Source organism: Phoenix dactylifera, chromosome 5 (assembly GCF_051530095.1).
Source record: "Phoenix dactylifera cultivar Ajwa chromosome 5, Ajwa_hap1_PhDact_Kaust_v1.1, whole genome shotgun sequence".
In the NCBI taxonomy this organism is placed as follows: Eukaryota; Viridiplantae; Streptophyta; class Magnoliopsida; order Arecales; family Arecaceae; genus Phoenix; species Phoenix dactylifera.
In genome coordinates, this window is record NC_143194.1 from 26457646 (window position 1) to 26480417 (window position 22772).

General features: G+C 40.3%; 2 protein-coding genes and 1 pseudogene across 2 annotated transcripts; 2 read left to right on the forward strand and 1 right to left on the reverse strand.

Annotated features, from left to right (window-relative positions):
• The first annotated feature begins 336 nt into the window (after window positions 1-336).
• On the forward strand, window positions 337-5798 carry LOC103722979 (beta-glucosidase 1-like). Its single transcript, XM_089930779.1, has 11 exons — window positions 337-611; window positions 733-791; window positions 1680-1755; window positions 1871-1942; window positions 2036-2123; window positions 2727-2970; window positions 3550-3665; window positions 3766-3983; window positions 4083-4114; window positions 5174-5276; window positions 5352-5798. Exons 1-11 carry the CDS (start codon window positions 386-388, stop codon window positions 5633-5635), a joined length of 1518 nt encoding a protein of 505 aa, XP_089786905.1. The 5' UTR covers window positions 337-385; the 3' UTR covers window positions 5636-5798.
• A 3027-nt stretch (window positions 5799-8825) lies between these two features.
• LOC149753515 (uncharacterized) lies at window positions 8826-18091 on the forward strand. The gene is made up of 2 exons (XM_089930781.1): window positions 8826-12074; window positions 17921-18091. Exons 1-2 carry the CDS (start codon window positions 10940-10942, stop codon window positions 17926-17928), a joined length of 1143 nt encoding a protein of 380 aa, XP_089786907.1. The 5' UTR covers window positions 8826-10939; the 3' UTR covers window positions 17929-18091.
• Window positions 18092-20737: 2646 nt separating this feature from the next.
• On the reverse strand, window positions 20738-21459 carry LOC149753516 (heavy metal-associated isoprenylated plant protein 22 pseudogene; annotated as a pseudogene).
• Between the last annotated feature and the right edge of the window lie 1313 nt (window positions 21460-22772).

The window sequence follows — 22772 nt, forward strand, 5'->3', positions numbered from 1 at the left end:
CACATAAAAAATTTTGTGTGCCATCGAGACTCTTTTCCTAACTTCACTTTGCGTCATACATGGTTACGAGAATATCACGAGGAATTTCCATCCCACTCGAATTCACCCATCACGTACCCCAGCAGACGTGGAGAGAATTTTAAGGAAACCAATAGCTAAAGCGTTGTCGCAGTGAAACAAGATTTCTTCTCCGATTTCTTCTCCGGTAGCTAAGGTGGCTCTACCGATTTTTGTGCGATCTTCCGTAGTTGGACTACTGGTCCAACTCTAAGATGATGGGACCAACTATCTAACTCTATAAAAACCAACCCCACCCCCATCCCCCACCTCAACCCCCACCCCTCCATACCTAGTATTCCTTTCCTCCTCTCCTCAAGCTCTCGCCATGATGAGGTCTCTAGTGCTCCCTTTCTTCTTCTTCTTCTTGTTTGCCTTTGGTTGTTCGGCCTACATCCCGCAGCCCGCTCTGAAGCATGCCCGCCCTCTAAGCCGCTCGAGCTTCCCGGAGGGCTTCGTGTTCGGGACGGCAGCGTCGGCGTACCAGGTGGAGGGTATGGCGCTGAAGGAAGGGCGTGGCCCATGCATCTGGGACACCTTCGTCAAGATCCCGGGTAATATATAAATAGATATAATCATCACACACTCCTTCAAGCCATTACATTGCCTTCCCTTATAGTTTTAGCCCTTTTTTTTTCTGAAGTTCTCTGACGTTTATCGATGTACTCGTATCAGGTAATATTGCAGGCAACGCCACCGCCGACGTGACGGTGGACGAGTACCACCGCTACAAGGTAAGAATATTAGCTTTCTTGATCTGATGTTAGCTATAGAGTACTAGCTTTGCTTGTTCTTTGTTCGGTGATAAGATGCAGACCGGTTAGTTCAACTAAAGACCGGTGGAGATGCATTCCCTTTTCTCATCTTCTTTTCCTTTTTGTTTTTCTTCTTTTTTAATGATACTTTTCTCATCTTTTTTCATACAAAAATGTTTGCATATAATTACACAGCAACCTTTTTAATCTAATGAATCAAAACCATTTTTAATCTATGAATGCATATTAGAGATATGTTGACAAACATTATGATTTGTGTGGATAAGGTCTATCTTAATAGCTGGATTGGGATATTATTGCCGGTTGTTATATTATTATAAATATCGAGATTAAGTGGGAATTGGATGTCCAGAAACCTAACTAATAATTAATTTTATGGAGCTATCACCTGGGGATCAAAGAGCCAGGTCAAGCCCAACCCAAAATCCGCCCAGGTTACATGCTCGGGTTGGGTCAGATCAGGCCAGTTGGATCCAGCTTCTTTTACCTAAATAATAAGCTTAGCTAGTCGTTAGGCTTACAGTTTTCCAGGCCCGGGTGGCACCCAACAGACTCATGTCTGAGCCAAGCTCGTCTTGTCAGCGGCAGAAGAAGCTTTCTGTGGATTGAGATTCTAGAAGTTCTGAAATTTGAAGAGATATATAAGATGTCGATCTAACGCAACAAATTTGTGTATAACCCTCATTCTTCATGCGACCTTGCCATATATATGGAGTCACATTTTTTTTAAGAGGGATAAAAGTCGAGTCATATAGACTGCTGAGTACATGACAATTATCCTGGAAGAGCTAGCGATTTAGGCTTGTTTTATATTTCAAATTCAAACAACTTGATTGTATGGTGCAGGAAGATGTGGACATCATGAAGAAGATGAATTTTGATGCTTACCGATTCTCAATCTCTTGGTCCCGAATTTTCCCAAGTTTGTGACACAATAATTTCTCATTATTTTCATACATAACTTCATTTTTCAAATAAAAAATAATGCTGCTGTTTCTAAAGAAATTCATCTGATGTATATGGTTCTACTTTTGTAGAGGGAACTGGAAAAGTTAACTGGAGAGGTGTATTCTATTACAACAGACTGATCAATTACATGTTAAAGCAAGGTAAACTCCTGCCTCAATCTAGAAGCCCACATTGAATCAATTCGTTAATTATCTTGAAAGCTGTTTTGAGCTAATAAATTCTTTGCATATCAGGCATTACTCCGTATGCAAATCTCTACCACTATGATCTCCCACAAGCACTTCAAGATGAGTATCTTGGCTGGTTAAGCCCTAAGATAGTGTAAGTCTCCAGTGTTTCATCGTCGGATTTATTGGTGGTTCCACTGAACCATATATGCAACTCGCATGCATGCACGCATATATGAAGAGATGCCTGTACCAAGTTATTATGTATGAGTAAGTAGTATACTGTTATACATATAAAAGATATGCCTATGGTAAACCCCAATCCAGTAACTAGTTCAAAAGTAACCATAAAAACAGAATACATCGGAATCTTCAAATCATTGCCTGTTGTTAGTTTTTACACAGATCTAGATATTATTAACAATGCTGCAAGATTTTGACCGTTATGGTAGTCTTTGAATTCTAATAAAAGTCTGTTTGGATAATTGAGCTGAAAATTTTATTATATTCATAAATTGTGCCGTCAGTACAATGGATCATAAGTTTTGAGATTTTTTTTCTACTGATGGGACTCAGGCCGGCCTATTAAGTGATTTCTGGATGCTTAGAATATAGGCCTAGCCCAGCCTTTATTCTTATGATTTTGCTGATTATGCTCATTCTATGAGTCTAATAGAATTTTTAGCCTGATCATTCAAGAAGCCCCAAATCTGTTGAGATTGGTTTATAATTCTGATCGATCATTTATATCATGCAGGGAGGCATATGCGAACTTTGCTGATTTCTGTTTCAAGATGTTTGGGGATAGAGTGAAAAACTGGTTCACGTTCAATGAGCCCAGGGTGGTGGCGGCTCTTGGGTACGATGATGGCACTCATGCCCCTGGAAGGTGCACCAACTGTTCAGCCGGAGGGAACTCCGCTACGGAGCCTTATATTGTGGCCCATCATCTAATATTATCTCATGCCGCTGCAGTGAAGAGATATCGTGAGAAATATCAGGTAAATGGTCCAAATATCATATATGCTATCGGAGTGAAAACATTTTTTTCTATGCACATAGAATCATAAATAATGCATGCCCATTGATGTAAGCAATATCATTAAAAAAAAATAATAAAATCGATGTCTTTCAAACGCTACCTAAGCATGCCTGGATCTCTTAGTTCAGAGTTATTTATGTATGCTAGTTCTAATTTAATCATTTTAAATGAATTAGAATTGGTAGGACTACCATTGAGACTTTGGAGAATCCCCCTTCTTATTTCATAATATAATCATACTGAAAGTTTGTTTGACAAGAATAAGATTTATCAGGGACACATTGCTTGAATTTGTCATCAGATACAGAAACATCTTAGGATCAAGAGAAAGATGAAATTTTACAATTCGAACAAAATTTTGTTCGATAAAAAAAATCAGCATGTAATTCTGCTTTCAGAAAATTCATATGTGATTTTTATTTCAGTAAATTTATCATATTAGTTCTTTTATGCTGACTGGTAAACTACTGGTCACTTGGCATGTTAGCTACAATTGATTACTTACTGATACATTTTTTTATTATATTAATATTTACAGGCCCATCAGAAAGGCAAGATAGGAATACTTTGTGACTTTGTTTGGTATGAACCTCTTACCGACTCGATCAGGGACCAGGAGGCAGCTCAGAGAGCTCGAGACTTCCATATTGGATGGTAACACCAAGGCTGAGTTTAGATAGTGAGAAGAAAAAGTAAAAGATACAAGACTTATGAGCTAATAAATTTTAATGAAATCTGATCATTCTGGTGACAGGTTCCTGCACCCTATAATATATGGCGAGTATCCGAAAACGATGCAAGAGATTGTCAAAGAGAGGCTTCCTAAGTTCACCCGCGAAGAAGTTGAGATGGTAAAAGGTTCGATAGACTACGTTGGGATTAACCAATATACATCGTACTACATGGAGGACCAGCCAACGTACTCGCAGACACCAGTTAGCTACTCTGCAGACTGGCATACTCAATTTGCTTGTGAGATCCTTTAAACTCTTCATATTGTAATAAAAAATTACGTAGTGAAATTTTATCTGTTTCTAAATAACAATTTTTCTTGCTCTCCGATAAATGCAGACGATCGTGATGGTGTGCCAATTGGACCGCGAGTAAGTGTTTATTTAATTTATTTATTGTAGGATTAGAATAATCAGTAAGTTGTTATTTGAGCAAAAGTTGTTATAACCTTATCACATTTATAGTATATTAAATAAATAAAATTAATAAAAAGAATTTTAAGTAAGGTACATTAGCTAATATACATTTATGATTGAAATATGTTTTCAGTTGCTTGCATGCGTTGCTTATATTGTAATCATCTAGAAATAGAATTTTATGTTCATCACTGAGGTTCTAATTTTGGGTTTAGGATAGAAATTAAGGAAATGTTTTGTATCTTTGTTCAAGTTAATTTCATCCTAACACTTCATTTGTTTGTTGTATTTAGAAAATATCTATCATTTTAATGTGGATTTTTTTTTTTAAAAAAAAGAAGGTTAGAGTTTAGCTAGGATGTTGGTCCTTGGATGTTAGTTTAATGGGCCACCCTCATTGGCCACGACCTCATTTTTTTCCTGCATCTTAAAGCACCACTCTCCCCATTTTCATTATTTGCTTCTCGTTATTGATATTTAAAAAGAAATAAAAGAAAAGAAATTAATTAGAGAGCGCCTCTTCTCTCCCAAGCAGAAGTCAGTTAACCATAGGAGAATGTCACATGGGTATATTAGCTTGATCACTGCGTCTCATGATAGTTTAAGCTTTTGGACTATGATTCAATAATACATGGCACCCTTGAATTTAACCGAGTTCTGTCCTCGGCTTGCATGAACTCTCTCGTGTGGTTTCATAGATTTTTGCATCTTTTCAGTCGAGGGTTTCATAAGTTCTCTTGTAGCTTTTGCAAATCTTTGGGCTAATATTAAGTCTTCACCTACCCGTCTTGGCCCGCTAAACAAATCCCTAGGTCCTCTTCCAATAACTGGATTATATCCAAATTAACCTTGGTTTTATCAGACCATACTATCTCAATTTAATGGTGTAAGGACTGAAGCTTAAATCTTTGCTTTGATAATATTGTCTTAAAATGGTTCTCCACTGAGCATTACTTTGAATTGATATGGCCCAGTCGTGGAGAGTTGATTTTGGACTGTTTTTCATGCATGCAGGCGCACTCTGAATGGCTTTACATCGTACCATGGGGAATGTACAAGGCTGCGACTTATGTTAAGGAGACTTACGGCAATCCAACCGTCATACTAGCCGAAAATGGTATGAGAGATACATCAGACCATCCTCTTCGATCCATAATTACAAGTTCTAATACCGTCATGATACTGATCGCAGGAATGGACCAGCCCGGCAACGTAACTCTTCCTGGGGCCTTGCGCGACACTCAGAGGGTGAATTATTACAAGAGCTACATAACCGAGCTCAAGAAGGCGATCGACGATGGGGCCAATGTGATGGGCTATTTTGCTTGGTCTCTGCTCGATAATTTTGAGTGGAAGTTGGGATACACGTCGAGGTTTGGCCTCGTCTATGTGGACTACAGCACGCTTAAGCGGTACCCCAAGAATTCAGCATATTGGTTCAGGAACATGCTCAAGTTAAGGGAAAGGAGGAACTGATCTTATAGTCAGCGTCAGGACCTGCAGGATTTATTGTTTGCAACTTAGTATAGCAATAGCAAGCTGTTCAAAAAGCTAATGCTATTTAGTGTTTTAGCAGAGAGAGCTTGAATGTCTTTACTTATGCAATCTTGATTGCAGTATGTTTTAGACACTACTGTTAGTTTGCTGTGGCTGCTATACGTTGTTACTGCTTTTATATGTCCTTTTCTCTCTCTTAAGCGCGCAGACACCAAACAGCTGGCCCAGGCCCGCAAGACTCATTTCTTAACCAGGCCCGGGAATTATAGGTTGGGCCGATTAATCTGGCTCCTCTACAACACCATTAGTGCCAAAGAGGCGCTGCCCAGAGCACTTCAAAACTTATTATACTTTGACTTTTTTTGATATATTCATACTAGAAATATATGAGTCATCCGTTGTTGCAAAAATTTTAACCTAAAGATTGTTGATCCAACTCCCAGATGGTGAATATATAAACTCTGGTTCGGGCCAGGCTCACCCAACTCAAAATCTATTTTGAGCAGTGAGATGAGTTGCGTCAACAAAATATTTAATTGATAGTAATTCCAACTTTGATGTCATGAAAATAAAGCAAACTGGATTAAAAATAAGGACATTACCACCAAAAAGTACCTTACACCTAGGTTGGCAATGGAACTAGATTGGGCTTGCTTTTCTTATTTATTGTTTTGCTTAGAGAAATAGAGACTCTTGCGTTTTGATCTATGGTCATTAGCCATAGGCAGAGTTGTGGCATGTGGTCTTTTTTTCCTCATCTCTTGCTGCCGCTCTCACATTCGAGCTTCATTTTTCTTTTTATTTTTCATTCTTTCCTTCTCTATCAAAAAAATAGTCTTCAAATATTGATATATCCCTTTTGTCCTCTCTCTCTCTCTCTCTCTCTCTCTCTCTCTCACATCAACAAAAAAAAGAAAAAAAGAAGGAAAGAAATAAAGCAAAGGCAAGATAATTTCCATGAGAATTTGGAAATGAACTACAAGTTCAAAATTTAATCTTGGAACACAAATGACATTTTTGTCATCAGGGCTTAAGACCATAAACCGTAATTAAACTTGCATATTGCATTGGCATCGCCAATAGGCACCATACATCCAAAATTGTTATCAATCATAGTTATATAACCTAAATGCTCTGCACTTAGAATAGGATTTTGCTGCAAATCTTTTTCTTCCGAAGAAAAGTTTGAACGCCACTAATCCAACGCTCTCTAAAGACTGATCATCTATTTGCAATCGGACAGCAATCTTACTTTCATCAGAATCTTATTTAGTTATCAATCCCGCCTTCACCTAAAAGTTGCCTGCTGGATGCCAGTGATTCCTGACACGATCGACCTTTCCTCTACGAGTCTATGTGAAAAAAGGGGCGAGTTCCAGTCACTTTAATAAGTGAAGAAGGCAATCAAACCTATCCGTCCTTCCCAACTCAATACATAGCTTAATATTTTATCTCACCCATCTTCACCTAATAGTGCTACAAGTCTATTATTTAGATTATATTATTAAATAAGAAAGAAATATATCGTTTCAAATTCTGCATATCATACTTTATGATTAAAATATTCTTAGTATCTCTCTTAATTAATAATCATCTACAAAAATTTGTTGAAGACGTTATATATATAATCACCTAAATTTATTTCTGTCTTCATGCTTATTTGCATGATTATCGTAGAAATCCCATATTATTTAGATTTTATTTTTTAAAATAAAAATCTATGTCTTATCTGCGTCTCCAATCTTTTAATGTTTTTCAACGGACCTATGCAGGCTTATATATAGTTTTGAATAACATTTTTTTAACTAATTATTCAATATACAACGTATATAAACTAGAGGAAACTATGGACCGGTGGTTGTTACGACACCAATCCCCAGCTCCGAAGGTTAAGTGGTGTTTGGCAGCAGCACTGCATATATTATCTCCAAAATCTGGCAAGAAACTCAAATAGAGCTATATCTTTCTGATTGGTGGGGTTCTTGTTTCAGCACTAAAATCCAGCAGGAAGACTTCTAAGTCTCCTCAATCCATGACCAAAGCTGCTACAATTATCATCCACCTCATTACACAACCAATAATTGATCCAACTTTTTTTCTGCTTTATCAAATCTTTCATCATTACGGCGGCACTCTAAACAATCTTTCATTATTTTTAGTAGCGCTGCTGGCGAGCAGAAAGCAGTGGAAGGCCAGCAAACATCTTCTTTTTTTTTTTTCTTTTGAGGGACACAGGAGGTAACAAATGCTACCCTCTGTTTATTGAAGGCTGAAAGGGTTACAGAAGAAGGTTGAAAGAATACAAGAGTGGGAAGAAAGCAAAAGAACATAGTATAGACGGAGAGTGGAGAAGAGAAGGGCAGGAAACTTCATCTTGATCTTTCTGCTGCTGACAAACTTTGAGCACTTGATGCTGCTACAGGTGTTCGGGTCCCGAGTCGATCACTTTTAAGGTCCATATCCTATTCATCTGCACTCTGTTATTGTGATAACCGTCCATGTTTCTGAGAGGAATGGGGAGAGGCCATCACACCAAAGGGCGGGCGTTTGTAATCGCCTGATGGTGGGCGGTTACAACCGTCCACGTTCCCCAGCAATCGGAGGCTACAAGAAGCTCCGATCGATGAGGCTTTTCACCACCCTCCTTCCTCTGTTTCTTCTCCATTCTCCTTTTCTCACAACTCTCCTCGGTGGACAGGATCTGGCATTAGGCTTGCGTCGCCGGAACAAAGGGCTGCGTTGCCGGAGTAGGAGGCGGACGTTCTTCTTCAAAGCAGGTAACGCCCTTACTCCTAGATTATTCTTTGTAGATCTAATTTAGCAACTAAATCGCACACAAAAAAAAAGAAGGAAGATGGCAGCGGTCGCCGGCTGCGGTGGCCGCAAGCCACGGCGGTCGCCGGCCGCGGCAGCAAGAGAGGCCGTAAGCCGGCCGGGGAGCCGCCGGCTGCGGCTCGGGCCCTCCCCGAGCCAGATCTCCCATCCGCGGGAGAAGAAGAAGAAGAAGAAAAAAAAAAAAGGACTTACCGGTGGTTGATCCGCAGCCGCAACCGCGGGCGCCGGCCTCGGCCACGGGCCGCGGGTCGTCGGCCATGGGATGCGGGTCGCCGGCAGCGAGACGTAGATGCGGCCGTGGGCCGCCGAAGCGGCCTTGGGCATGGCCACGGGCACGACCGCGGGCACGGCCGCGGGCGCGACCGTGGGCACCGCAGGCCGGCCGCTGGGCGCCGTCGGCCGCTACCCACTCCTCCCAAGCCGCTCGAGCTCGCCCTCCTCCCTCCACGGGAGAAGAAATGAGAAGAAAGGGGGAAGGAGGAGTCGGGAGAGGAGAAGAGGAAGAAAAAAAAAAAAAAAAGGAGAAGAAGGTTCGGGAAGGAAGAAAGAAGAAAAGAAAAAAAAAAAAAAGAAGAAAAGAAGAAAAAGAAAAAGAAAAGAAAAGAAAAGAAAAAAAAAAAAAAAAAAAAAAAAAAAAGGGAGAGACCCTTAACGAGTCCGACCTAACGGGTCTGATCCGAGTTCGGGTCCGAACCTATTAGGCCCAAATAAAAGAAAAGAAAAATGGGTTGAGCCAAATTTGATTCAATTCGAGCCCAATCAGATTGGACTAAGTTCGGACGAACCCAAACTATAAATTGGGTTAAATCCGAACCCAATTAAGCCCAATTGAGTTGGGTTCGAACCCAATTAAGCTGAGTTAATCTCAGCAGACCCAAATTGAATATGAATCAAGCCCAATTCAAAACCAGTTTAACCAAATTGAGACCAAATTGACTTTGGGCTGACCCTGACTCAAGTCTAAATGAGCCATATTGACCTTGGACCAAAATTAAACCTAATTGGACTTGAAATTGAGCCCAATAACCTAATCAAAAGACCAAATTGACCCAATAGGGCTAGATCCAATTAGGAACCGAGCCAATTCTTTAATTAAAGATCCAATTGACCTACGTGAACCCAATCTGGTTCTAAATCGAGGCCAAGGGCTCTAAATTAAGTAAATTGGACTTGAGTTCCAAGCAAGTAAATTCATGTTATGATAAATTAGAAAAATCATGAAAAGAATAATGTGATCCTTATGTGATTAATTTAGGTGATCAAAGATTCATTATCCGGACGTAAGAAATTGGAAAGCAAATTGCTGTAAGTAACCTTGGCACTGATCTTAAAGTTTTTAAATTACTATTTATTCATCATTATGAAAATGTATTGCTTTACGATATATTTTTCTCAAAATTAGGATCAAGTATATGATTGCATGTGATACATGAAGAGCATCCTTCATGAATATTTGATGATGTATGAGTTATGAAATTATGATTATGTTAGACTGCATGAAAAATGATATTTGAAGCATGTTTATGCATTTTAAATTATATAATGCCATTTATCATTTTCAAACCTATTTATGATGATTATGATTTATGAAAGAAAAAGAATATGATTTATGAACTCTCAGATAGCTATGACCACCTCTAGAAATAGAGGCCAGTCGACACCCTGGAGCTAGCATCCAAAGAATAACAGGCCCTCTGCCAACGGGTTAAAGTTGGTAACGAATAACAGAATTAGTCGACTAAGATTAACAGGCCCTGTCACGGGATTATAGTGACCATAGCAGCACATCCGTCTGAGAGTATGTTTTCTAAAGTATGGATAAATGGCAATATTTTTATATGACTTGCATTATCATGATTATGAACTTTTATGGATAGAACATGCATTGCTTTATGACCTGATTTGTGTATATCATCTATAAAATGTTTTATTTTACATCAACTGTTGGCTTTTTAATCACTGCATTAGCATAATTGTACTTGATCCAATAAGATAGTACCTGGTTACTTACTGAGCTGGGTAGCTCATACCTTTTTATCTATTTTTTTCTTACAGATGATTAAGACCATTAGGAGCAGGGAGCTTGATGTTATTCAGGGTTGGGGTAATTGAAAATGTTATGTAATAATCAGATTTTAGAAGCTCTGTACTGTTCCAACTTCTTCACTAATGTTATGACATTAGTAAATGAAACTATTTATTTTTATTATGAAATTTTATGTGGCTTCGTGTTATTGTGTGCATAAGATAGCAATAGCACGGCCGTGTCATAATCCGGATTTGGGGCGTGACATTTAGTGGTATCAGAGCAATAGGTTTAATAAAGGGTAAAAAAAAAGTTTTAGTAAGGGAAATGGGTAGTTAAGTCCCGTTAAATTAAATTCGGCATATTCAAAATAAAGAAAATTAGTTAATTGAATTATGCTAATATTTTTTTTATAGGTGAAAATGAGGAACAGAGAGAATGAAGTCTTGGCAAATATTGCAGCTCGGAGGAGAGGAGCAAGAGGGAGAGGAGTTGCCAGGCAGCCAGCCGAGCAAACTCCTAACCCAGCTGCCACCCAGGCCGATTTTGCAGGAGCAAGTCAGGTGATGACTCAGCTCCTTCAGATGCAGCAGCAAATGCAGCAGCAGATGCAACAACAGATGCAGATGCAGCAGCAGGTGCAGCAGCAGATGCAGATGCAGATGCAGCAGCAGGTGCAGGCCACTGTCCGACCTGCACAGTCCATTGAGTCCTACTATGAGCGATTCCGTAGGCTCAACCCACCTATGTTTGACGGTGGAGCTGACCCTCTGATTGCTGAGACCTGGATTCGGGAGGTGGAGAAGATGTTCAAAGCCTTGCAATATCCTGAAGAAGTAAAGGTCAGATTGGCTATTCCTATGCTGAAGGGGAATGCAGAGTTCTGGTGGACGGCTATTGAAGCTGCACTCGAGGGTGAGGATGAGCTACTGATATGGGAGGAATTCAAGAAGATGTTTTATGAGCAGTATTTTCCTGAGTCAGTTAGAATATCTAAAAAAAATGAGTTTTTATCTCTGAGGCAGACAGATGATATGACTGTGCTAGAATATGCCAACAAATTTACTAAGCTGGGTCGGTTTTGTCCTCAAATGATAGAGGTTGAGAGAAGCAAGGCTAACAGATTTGAGCAGGGCTTGAGGGACGACATTCGATCCCGGTTGTCAGTTCTGATTCTCACCAGCTATGGAGAGGTCCTGGGGAGAGCATTGAAGGTAGAAACAGATCTGAAGAAATCAGAGAAGGAAAGAGGTGAACAGAAAAGGCTCGAGATGTCAAAAAATCTGAGGAACCGGTCAAGGAACTTTGAAGGCCCTCCTAGCAAGAAGAAATTTAAAGCTTGTGATTACTGTGGTAAAATGCATACTGGTCCTTGCTTGAAGAGGATGGGAGCTTGTTTTATATGTGGGCAGCCAGGACACATAGCCAGAGATTGCCCAAACAAAAAGAAGGTTGAATCTGGACCTTCTAGACCAGCTGATCAGAAGCAGAAAGGAGCTGCACGGGTGTTCGCACTGACACGACAGGATGCTAGTGCCAGTGACAGTGTTGTGGCAGGTATGATTCCCATCAACTCTGTTGATGCTTCAGTACTATTTGATTCTGGCGCTACACATTCCTTTATATCCTCCAAGTTCTCTGCATCCTTGCACCTTATGCCTGATAAGTTAGATGAGCCTTTACTTGTTGCTACTCCTCTTAAGAAGACAGTAGTGGTTGATTCTGTTCATAAAAACTGCATAGTTTAGATAGAGGACAGAAAATTATTGGCTGACTTGGTACTGTTAGACATGTATGATTTTGATGTCATCTTTTCCTTGGTATGAATTGGCTGTCTGAATATCATGCTCACATTGATTGTTTTGGCAAGAGGGTAGTGTTTCAGATACCTGGTGAACGGAAAATTTTCTATCAGGGTGATGCACCCACTATGAATCCCTCTTTGCACTTTATCTCTGCAATGAGTGCAAGGAAGGCCCTCAGAAAGGGATGTCAGGCTTATCTAGCTTGTGTGATAGACACAACAAAAGAAATAAGGCTAGAGGATATCCCTATTGTAAGAGAGTATCCAGAAGTGTTCCCTGATGATCTACCCGGATTACCTCCTGATCGGGAGATTGATTTTCGAATCGATCTCTTACCGGGTGTTGGACCTATCTCGAAGGCTCCTTATCGGATGGCCCCGGCAGAGTTGAGAGAGTTGAAGATCCAGCTACAGGAACTCCTAGAGAAGAAATTCATTCGCCCGAGTGTTTCACCGTGGGGAGCTCCAGTACTATTTGTTAAGAAGAAGGATGGAAGTATGCGGCTGTGTATTGATTACCGAGAGTTGAACAAGGTGACAGTGAAAAACAAATACCCTCTGCCCCGGATTGATGATTTATTTGATCAGCTACAAGGTGCCCAAGTCTTCTCCAAGATAGATCTGCGATCTGGGTATCATCAATTGAAAATCCTAGCAGATGATGTGCCGAAGACTGCATTTCGAACCAGGTATGGGCACTATGAATTTTTAGTTATGCCATTTGGACTAACCAATGCGCCAGCTGCTTTTATGGATCTGATGAACAGGATCTTTAAGCAGTATTTGGATCAGTTTGTTATTGTTTTCATTGATGATATACTGATCTATTCTAAGAGCAAAGAAGAACATGAAGATCACTTGAGAGTGGTATTACAGATTCTTCAGGAGAATAGATTATATGCCAAACTGAGCAAATGTGATTTCTGGCTGGATAGTATTGCATTTTTTGGTCATGTAATCTCAAAAGATGGGGTGTCAGTGGACCCAAAGAAAATAGAAGCAGTGGTGGATTGGCCTCGTCCTACAAATGTCACCGAAATCAGAAGTTTCTTGGGTTTGGCTAGTTATTATAGAAGATTTGTGGAAGGATTCTCTCGGATCGCTACTCCTTTGACTCGTCTGACCCAGAAACGAGCAAAGTTTGTATGGAGTGAAGATTGTGAGCAAAGTTTTCAAGAGTTAAAGCAAAGGCTGGTATCTGCTCCTATTCTTACTTTGCCAACCAGTACTGGGGGTTTTATCATTTATAGTGATGCCTCTAAGAAAGGATTAGGCTGTGTACTAATGCAGAATGATAAAGTAGTAGCCTATGCCTCTAGACAGCTGAAGCCATATGAGCAAAACTATCCGACACATGATTTGGAGTTGGCAGCAGTGGTTTTTGCTCTGAAGATTTGGCGACATTATCTATATGGTGAGCCTTGTGAGGTTTTTACTGATCACAAAAGCCTAAAGTATATATTTACTCAGAAGGAATTAAACATGAGGCAAAGAAGATGGCTTGAGCTACTAAAAGATTATGATCTAAGCATCAAATATCATCCGGAAAAGGCTAATGTTGTGGCAGATGCTCTCAGCAGGAAGTCAGCAGTGGGCTCCATATCTTTGCTTACCACTCAGAAGCAGATTTTGAAAGATTTTGAGATGATGCAGATCGATGTGATTACCAAGGATGCTGGGAGTATGTTGACTAGTTTGTTGGTGCAACCTACCTTGATAGAAAGAATAAAGACTGCTCAACAGACAGATGCACATTTGTGTCGGCTTAGAAATGATGTGGAGAGAGGGTTACGACCCGAACTCCGAATCCACCCGGATGGTACTCTGCGTTTTGGCTGTAGATTATGTGTGCCCAAGGATGCTGATCTAAAAAGAGAGATTCTGGAGGAAGCTCATCAATCTCGTTTCTCTATTCATCCCGGCAGCACTAAAATGTATAGAGATTTACGAGAACATTTCTGGTGGAATGGCATGAAGAGAGAAATAGCAGGATTTGTAGCTCGGTGCTTGGTATGTCAACAAGTAAAGGCTGAGCATCAGAGGCCAGCTGGTTTGCTAGAACCACTAGAGATTCCAGAGTGGAAATGGGAGCACATTACTATGGATTTTGTCATTGGGCTTCCGAGGACAGTAAGGAGGAATGATGCAGTATGGGTGATTGTTGATCGCCTCACGAAGTCAGCTCACTTTTTACCCTTTAGGGTTGGCACTTCACTTGACAAGTTGGCTCAGAGGTATATTGATGATATTGTGCGCTTACATGGGGCACCAGTAAGCATTGTATCTGATCGGGACCCTCGTTTTGTATCTGGATTTTGGAGAAGCTTCCAGACTGCCATGGGCACTGATCTGAGACTCAGCACTGCTTATCACTCACAGACTGATGGTCAGTCAGAGAGGACGATCCAGACCCTGGAGGATATGCTGCGGACTTGCACTGTTGATCTGGGAGGTTGCTGGGATGATCATATATCACTAGTCGAGTTTGCTTATAATAATAGTTATCATTCTAGCATCCAGATGGCACCTTATGAAGCCTTGTATGGAAGAAAATGTCGGTCTCCTCTACATTGGGATGATGTTGGAGAGAAGAAATTGTTGGGCCCTGAATTAGTTCAGATTGCCAAGGAAAAGATTCTACTGATCAGAAAAAGGCTCAAGGCAGCTCAAGATAGACAAAAAAGTTGGGCAGATAAGAAAAGAAGAGAAGTAAAATTTCAGGAGGGGGACTTTGTATTCTTAAAAGTTTCACCCTCGAAAGGTGTTACAAGATTTGGAAGACATAGTAAACTGAATCCTCGCTACATTGGACCCTTTGAGATTCTTGCCAAAGTAGGGGAGGTTGCTTACAGGCTGGCTTTGCCACCAGAGTTATCCAGCGTGCATAATGTCTTTCACGTTTCTCTTCTACGGAGATACATTCCTGATCCCAGCCATATAGTACAGCACGAGACCCTGCAGATTGATAGAGACCTAACTTATGAAGAGTATCCTTTACGCATCATTGATCAAAAGGAGCAGGTCCTGAGACGACGTATCATACCCTATGTGAAAGTTCAGTGGAGCAACCACTCGGAGAGAGAGGCCACATGGGAACTTGAGGAGGAAATGCGAGCGAGACATCCGCAACTCTTTGAGAATGCAGGTATGTAAATTTCGAGAACGAAATTTTTATTAGGGGGGAAGAATGTGATAACCGTCCATGTTTCTGAGAGGAATGGGGAGAGGCCATCACACCAAAGGGCGGGCGTTTGTAATCGCCTGATGGTGGGCGGTTACAACCGTCCACGTTCCCCAGCAATCGGAGGCTACAAGAAGCTCCGATCGATGAGGCTTTTCACCACCCTCCTTCCTCTGTTTCTTCTCCATTCTCCTTTTCTCACAACTCTCCTCGGTGGACAGGATCTGGCATTAGGCTTGCGTCGCCGGAACAAAGGGCTGCGTTGCCGGAGTAGGAGGCGGACGTTCTTCTTCAAAGCAGGTAACGCCCTTACTCCTAGATTATTCTTTGTAGATCTAATTTAGCAACTAAATCGCACACAAAAAAAAAAAAGAAGGAAGATGGCAGCGGTCGCCGGCTGCGGTGGCCGCAAGCCACGGCGGCCGCAAGCCGCGGCAGCAAGAGAGGCCGTAAGCCGGCCGGGGAGCCGCCGGCTGCGGCTCGGGCCCTCCCCGAGCCAGATCTCCCATCCGCGGGAGAAGAAGAAGAAGAAGAAAAAAAAAAAAGGACTTACCGGTGGTTGATCCGCAGCCGCAACCGCGGGCGCCGGCCTCGGCCACGGGCCGCGGGTCGTCGGCCATGGGATGCGGGTCGCCGGCAGCGAGACGTAGATGCGGCCGTGGGCCGCCGAAGCGGCCTTGGGCATGGCCACGGGCACGACCGCGGGCACGGCCGCGGGCGCGACCGTGGGCACCGCAGGCCGGCCGCTGGGCGCCGTCGGCCGCTACCCACTCCTTCCAAGCCGCTCGAGCTCGCCCTCCTCCCTCCACGGGAGAAGAAATGAGAAGAAAGGGGGAAGGAGGAGTCGGGAGAGGAGAAGAGGAAGAAAAAAAAAAAAAAAAGGAGAAGAAGGTTCGGGAAGGAAGAGGGAAGAAAAGAAAAAAAAAAAAAAAGAAAAGAAGAAAAAGAAAAAGAAAAGAAAAGAAAAGAAAAAAAAAAAAAAAAAAAAAAGGGAGAGATCCTTAACGGGTCCGACCTAACGGGTCTGATCCGAGTTCGGGTCCGAACCTGTTAGGCCCAAATAAAAGAAAAGAAAAATGGGTTGAGCCAAATTTGATTCAATTCGAGCCCAATCAGATTGGACTAAGTTCGGACGAACCCAAACTATAAATTGGGTTAAATCCGAACCCAATTAAGCCCAATTGAGTTGGGTTCGAACCCAATTAAGCTGAGTTAATCTCAGCAGACCCAAATTGAATATGAATCAAGCCCAATTCAAAACCAGTTTAACCAAATTGAGACCAAATTGACTTTGGGCTGACCCTGACTCAAGTCTAAATGAGCCATATGGACCTTGGACCAAAATTAAACCTAATTGGACTTGAAATTGAGCCCAATAAGCTAATCAAAAGACCAAATTGACCCAATAGGGCTAGATCCAATTAGGAACCGAGCCAATTCTTTAATTAAAGATCCAATTGACCTACGTGAACCCAATCTGGTTCTAAATCGAGGCCAAGGGCTCTAAATTAAGTAAATTGGACTTGAGTTCCAAGCAAGTAAATTCATGTTATGATAAATTAGAAAAATCATGAAAAGAATAATGTGATCCTTATGTGATTAATTTAGGTGATCAAAGATTCATTATCCGGACGTAAGAAATTGGAAAGCAAATTGCTGTAAGTAACCTTGGCACTGATCTTAAAGTTTTTAAATTACTATTTATTCATCATTATGAAAATGTATTGCTTTACCATATATTTTTCTCAAAATTAGGATCAAGTATATGATTGCATGTGATACATGAATTTGATTAAAGAGCATCCTTCATGAATATTTGATGATGTATGAGTTATGAAATTATGATTATGTTAGACTGCATGAAAAATGATATTTGAAGCATGTTTATGCATTTTAAATTATATAATGCCATTTATCATTTTCAAACCTATTTATGATGATTATGATTTATGAAAGAAAAAGAATATGATTTATGAACTCTCAGATAGCTATGACCACCTCTAGAAATAGAGGCCAGTCGACACCCTGGAGCTAGCATCCAAAGAATAACAGGCCCTCTGCCAACGGGTTAAAGTTGGTAACGAATAACAGAATTAGTCGACTAAGATTAACAGGCCCTGTCACGGGATTATAGTGACCATAGCAGCACATCCGTCTGAGAGTATGTTTTCTAAAGTATGGATAAATGGCAATATTTTTATATGACTTGCATTATCATGATTATGAACTTTTATGGATAGAACATGCATTGCTTTATGACCTGATTTGTGTATATCATTTATAAAATGTTTTATTTTACATCAACTGTTGGCTTTTTAATCACTGCATTAGCATAATTGTACTTGATCCAATAAGATAGTACCTGGTTACTTACTGAGCTGTGTAGCTCATACCTTTTTATCTATTTTTTTCTTACAGATGATTAAGACCATTAGGAGCAGGGAGCTTGATGTTATTCAGGGTTGGGGTAATTGAAAATGTTATGTAATAATCAGATTTAGAAGCTCTGTACTGTTCCAACTTCTTCACTAATGTTATGACATTAGTAAATGAAACTATTTATTTTTATTATGAAATTTTATGTGGCTTCGTGTTATTGTGTGCATAAGATAGCAATAGCACGGCCGTGTCATAATCCGGATTTGGGGTGTGACATTTAGTGGGGTGTGAGGCCCAATAGTCCCACATCGGAAAGACTCGTTCCAGAGCCTGAGCATATGAGGCGGGTGACTCCAAATCCTGCAGACGCGTTTTGGGTGGAAAACAAAATCGGGGAGGGGTGAAGGACGCTTGCGTGAAGCCCTAGAACCGGACAATATTTGGCAGGGGAGCCCCGTGTTCCCCCCTCATGTGGCCCCCACGTGGGCACTAGATGCCTCACGTGCCTCGCAGAGGCGGGGACGTGACATTTGGTATCAGAGCCGAGGACGGCTCTTGTCCGATGGTGGGAAGGGTGTGAGGCCCAATAGTCCCACATCGGAAAGACTCGTTCCAGAGCCTGGGCATATGAGGCGGGTGACTCCAAATCCTGCAGACGCGTTTTGGGTGGAAAACAAAACCGGGGAGGGGTGAAGGACGCTTGCGTGAAGCCCCAGAACCGGACAATATTTGGCAGGGGAGCCCCGTGTTCCCCCCTCATGTGGCCCCCACGTGGGCACTAGATGCCTCACGTGCCTCGCAGAGGCGGGGACGTGACAGTTATCCCCCTTTAGCAGCGCTGCCTGACATAAATGGCTTAGACCCTATTTGGAGGAGCTGTTAGTAGTAGAGCTTTTAGAAGTAGAGCGGTTGGAAGTAGAGCTGTCTAAACAGAGCGTTTATAAAAAGATGTTTGCTGCTTGATAACTACATTTTTAAATTGCTGTGGCACTTTAACATGTATTTGGTAAACAAACTGAGAAAGTACTTTTATGTGACAAAATGACCATAAATGATATTACCAGTATTATACAACAGAGCATAATAAAATATAATACGTATTAATAAATAAATATATAATATGATATAATATTAATGTAATGTAATATATTATTATTATTATAATATAGTACTATAACATTATGTATTATAGAATAATGATTGAATATAATATTAAATTATTTAACATAACATATCAATGTATTATGATATAATATAATATAATATTATATTTATAGTATAATACAATAATAAATATATAAAATATTATAATTATTAGTGTAAATTAATTTTTCATCCTTCTAATTACCATTTATCTCTCTAACAAATTTTCTAGCTAGATAATAAAATTGGTTAAATAATTACTAATATTTTTATTTATTTATTTATTTAGATCAGATTTTTTGTCATTCACTCATTATTTTATTTATTTATTTATTATTTTATTTCATTGAAATATAGAAGGGTCGCCGGCCATGGGTGGTGGCCGGCATGATGGCTGCCACCGTGGGCAGCCACGAGCTCCCAAAACAAAAAAAAAAAAAAGAAGAGAAAGAAGGAACATAGGCGGCGACGTTGAGAGGAAAAAGAAGATAGAGAGGAAGAGGGAGAGGATGGGTGAGAGAAGAAGAGGTGAGATGAGGGTTTTGGAGAAAAAAGTAAGATTTAAATGGGGGTAATTTGGGCCAAAAAATAGCTCCCGGTAAAGCTGAAAACAGCATTTTCAAAAAGCTCCAAATTGGAGCTTGTCCCCAAAAGCTGTTTTCAGCTTTCCATAAAAACTGAAACAGCTTTCAAAAATTTTTACCAAACACAATTTTTATTTAAAAATACTTTTGAGTACTTTTTGGCCCTCTAAAAGCTCCCCCAAATAGGATCTTAAGCATTGCCAAAATTATTGAACTTCTAGTAGGCTTTTGCGAAGGTTTCACGGCGTGTTGGCATCTTATCAGTACCTGGAGCTAAATTGAGCTGCAATTTGCGGCAATATTTTTATATTTGTTTACTTTTCATCATGCTGGGTGCTTTAGGTACGGCCATTGAGACAATAGATCAGAATAATTAGGCTTTAGATACAACCATTTCGAAAATCCACACACACAAAAAAGTTTCCACTACAGAATTTAGCTACACAAGTAGTTTGTTCTTGCTATGCAAATCCAGTGGAGAAATAACAATGACGACCAAAAATTAATCTTATTTTAGGGCCATCATTGCGCTTTTCCTTTCATTCTTACTATAGATTTTATATCCCTTCGTTCAAGCCCCGGTGTTCTCGTTGGGTTAAGAATTCAAATTCATTTTAAATTTAATCACAAACACCAGGATCAGTCCTAATGGACTCGTGCTACAGTGTTCCATAGTCTACATAGATTATGGCTCGGATCCGCTCTGATACCATTTATAACAATCCAGAACTTTATCCAAAATGGCTAACCGGAAGATATTATTTAAGTTTCTTGATCCTATAAAAGTATAGAAGATCTACCTAGCGAAGAACCGATGTGGAACTACATATACGCTCGCAGAGGTCCTCATAATGATCATCTTTAAAGACTATAGCAAAACATCCAATTAGCAACACTTCAAATCATTCACATGCCTATCCATGCAAGAAACAAATGAACCCCTCTCCGGCGGCGAATAAAAGCTTTTCATATCCAAGAAAAGAGCAAAATAGACACCGAAAATCCCCACATTAAGAACTAATAGCTTCTCCCTTTCTACCATCAAACGCACCATTCATCACAAAACCTCTCCATCACCCCAGATGACCTAAAATACAAGTTCATAAAAGACCACGCCTACTACTTTCCCTCACATAATAGAGCAGGCGTTTGGGTTGTCATCGCTGAAGAGTGATGTAAACTGCTCCTCAGGTGCACCGGGGCTCGGCACGGCTTGGTCCACTTTGCGGACAAACCCGGAGGGGGCCCTCTTGTCGTACGCCTGAGCTGCGTAAGGGTAGTAGACCAGATTGTAAGGGACGTAAGGCCAGAAGTACTCCACCCTCTTCCCGGGGCTCTTCACCTTGTTCAGGAACTTCTTTGGCTCCGCATGGCCGGTCACGGTCACCCTGCTCTGCTTTCGGTTCAGAATGCATGAGACCACTACCCATCCATCCACAAGTAATGAATTATCCAGATTAAAAGAAAATCCAGTGGAATTCAACCCAAAAAAAATATAGAACATAAGACAGATATTATGACATCCATCAAAAAATTAGAACCTAAACTAGTTCATTCTATTACTATCTCCACATAAAATGGTGGTCTAGAACTTATAATATTGTGAAACATTTCCTTCAAGAATCATTAGATTCAAACTGTAAGAGACCTGTATGTATCCACAAGGGTGAAATACCTTATGGTTTGAGAGGATGTGCGATTTGATTAGAGATTTCTTCGACCTGCATATCCCACAAAATTCGCAGTAATAGCGCTTGATATCCCTAAAAACGGCCCTCCTCTCTGACCTCTGACCTCTTCAGCCTCGCTTGCCACCTCGCCAGCCGAAGCTTGAGATTCTACAGTGACCATCTAGACTCCAAAAACCAGGGAACCAGTCAGGCGCATTCAATTCCATCAAATGATTGCTCATCACGTAACATGAAATAATTTAGTTCATTCAATTGTAATTTGAAATACAAATTTTTATGAAACAGGATTCTTAGCCTGGAAAAGTAAATCAGTTGAATCTATAAAGAGGTTTGCAATTCTTTCGCCAGAGGAAGATCAAGCGATAAACAATAGATTAAATATGAGCAATTATCGGATTTATGGAATAATTCTCAAACAAAAAAGACAAGCAACAACTTCATACACCCCTAACAACAAAACAGCATTAAATCTCATTCAAAGTGGTTGACAATTCTATGATATCGGGTAAGGAATTTATAAAAACCTACAAATTGCATAAAAATTCAACAAAAAACAAGATAATCGAGAAAACACCGAAAGAAGTCAACATGGGTAAGCTAAAAAAATAACTAAATTTTGCATCTTCGATTGAGAGAAGATGAGATAACAATTAGGATCTCTAGCTTACCCTTTCCGCCGTGGAGAAGAAGGCCAAGATGAGATTAGGGCTTCGAGGCCGGGCGAAGACAACGGTGGGAGATCGAGCGCACGCGCCCGCGATGGGAGAGAGAAGATCCCAAGTCCCTGCCAGAAGACAATACGAACCCCTTCCCCTAGGGTTTAGTTTGCCCTCGGTGACAAAGGGGAGGACAAGAGCAACGCAACGCATCAAGCAGACGCAAGTTTTACCGGGTCCAGAACCGGCCCAACTTAAGTAGCCTAATATAGAGAGTTTTTTTTTTTTTACATGAATACCCGTCTAAAAATTTAAATTTACATGAATATCTTCTTAAAATTTATATTTATTTTTGTATCCTTATAAACACTGTTTTTGTACAAATGCTTCTAATATAACAATTCTTCTAACACCATTAATAAAGACCATAATTATTTTAATTAAAAATAAAATAAAATGTTGAAATGATTTTTTTTTTTTTTGTCTCCCATCGCGATTGCCTTATAAATGTTTTTTTTTTTTAACATCCATCCATTAAAGATATTTTAGTCATTTTAATTTGAAACTTTAATTTTTTAACGGCATTAGATGGCGTGGGTATATATATATGCATAAATAAGGATAAAAAAAGATAGAGTAGAAAAACAAGTGTTTTACAAGGGTATATGTGCAAATATAAATTTTGGAAGGGTATTTATACAAAATTTAATATTTAGGAGGGTATTCATGCAATTTTTTTTTTATTTTTTAAGACTTAGACCGGACCTAAACAGAAGATAGTGGTTGGAAGAGATGAGAGGGGCCACCATTTCAAACC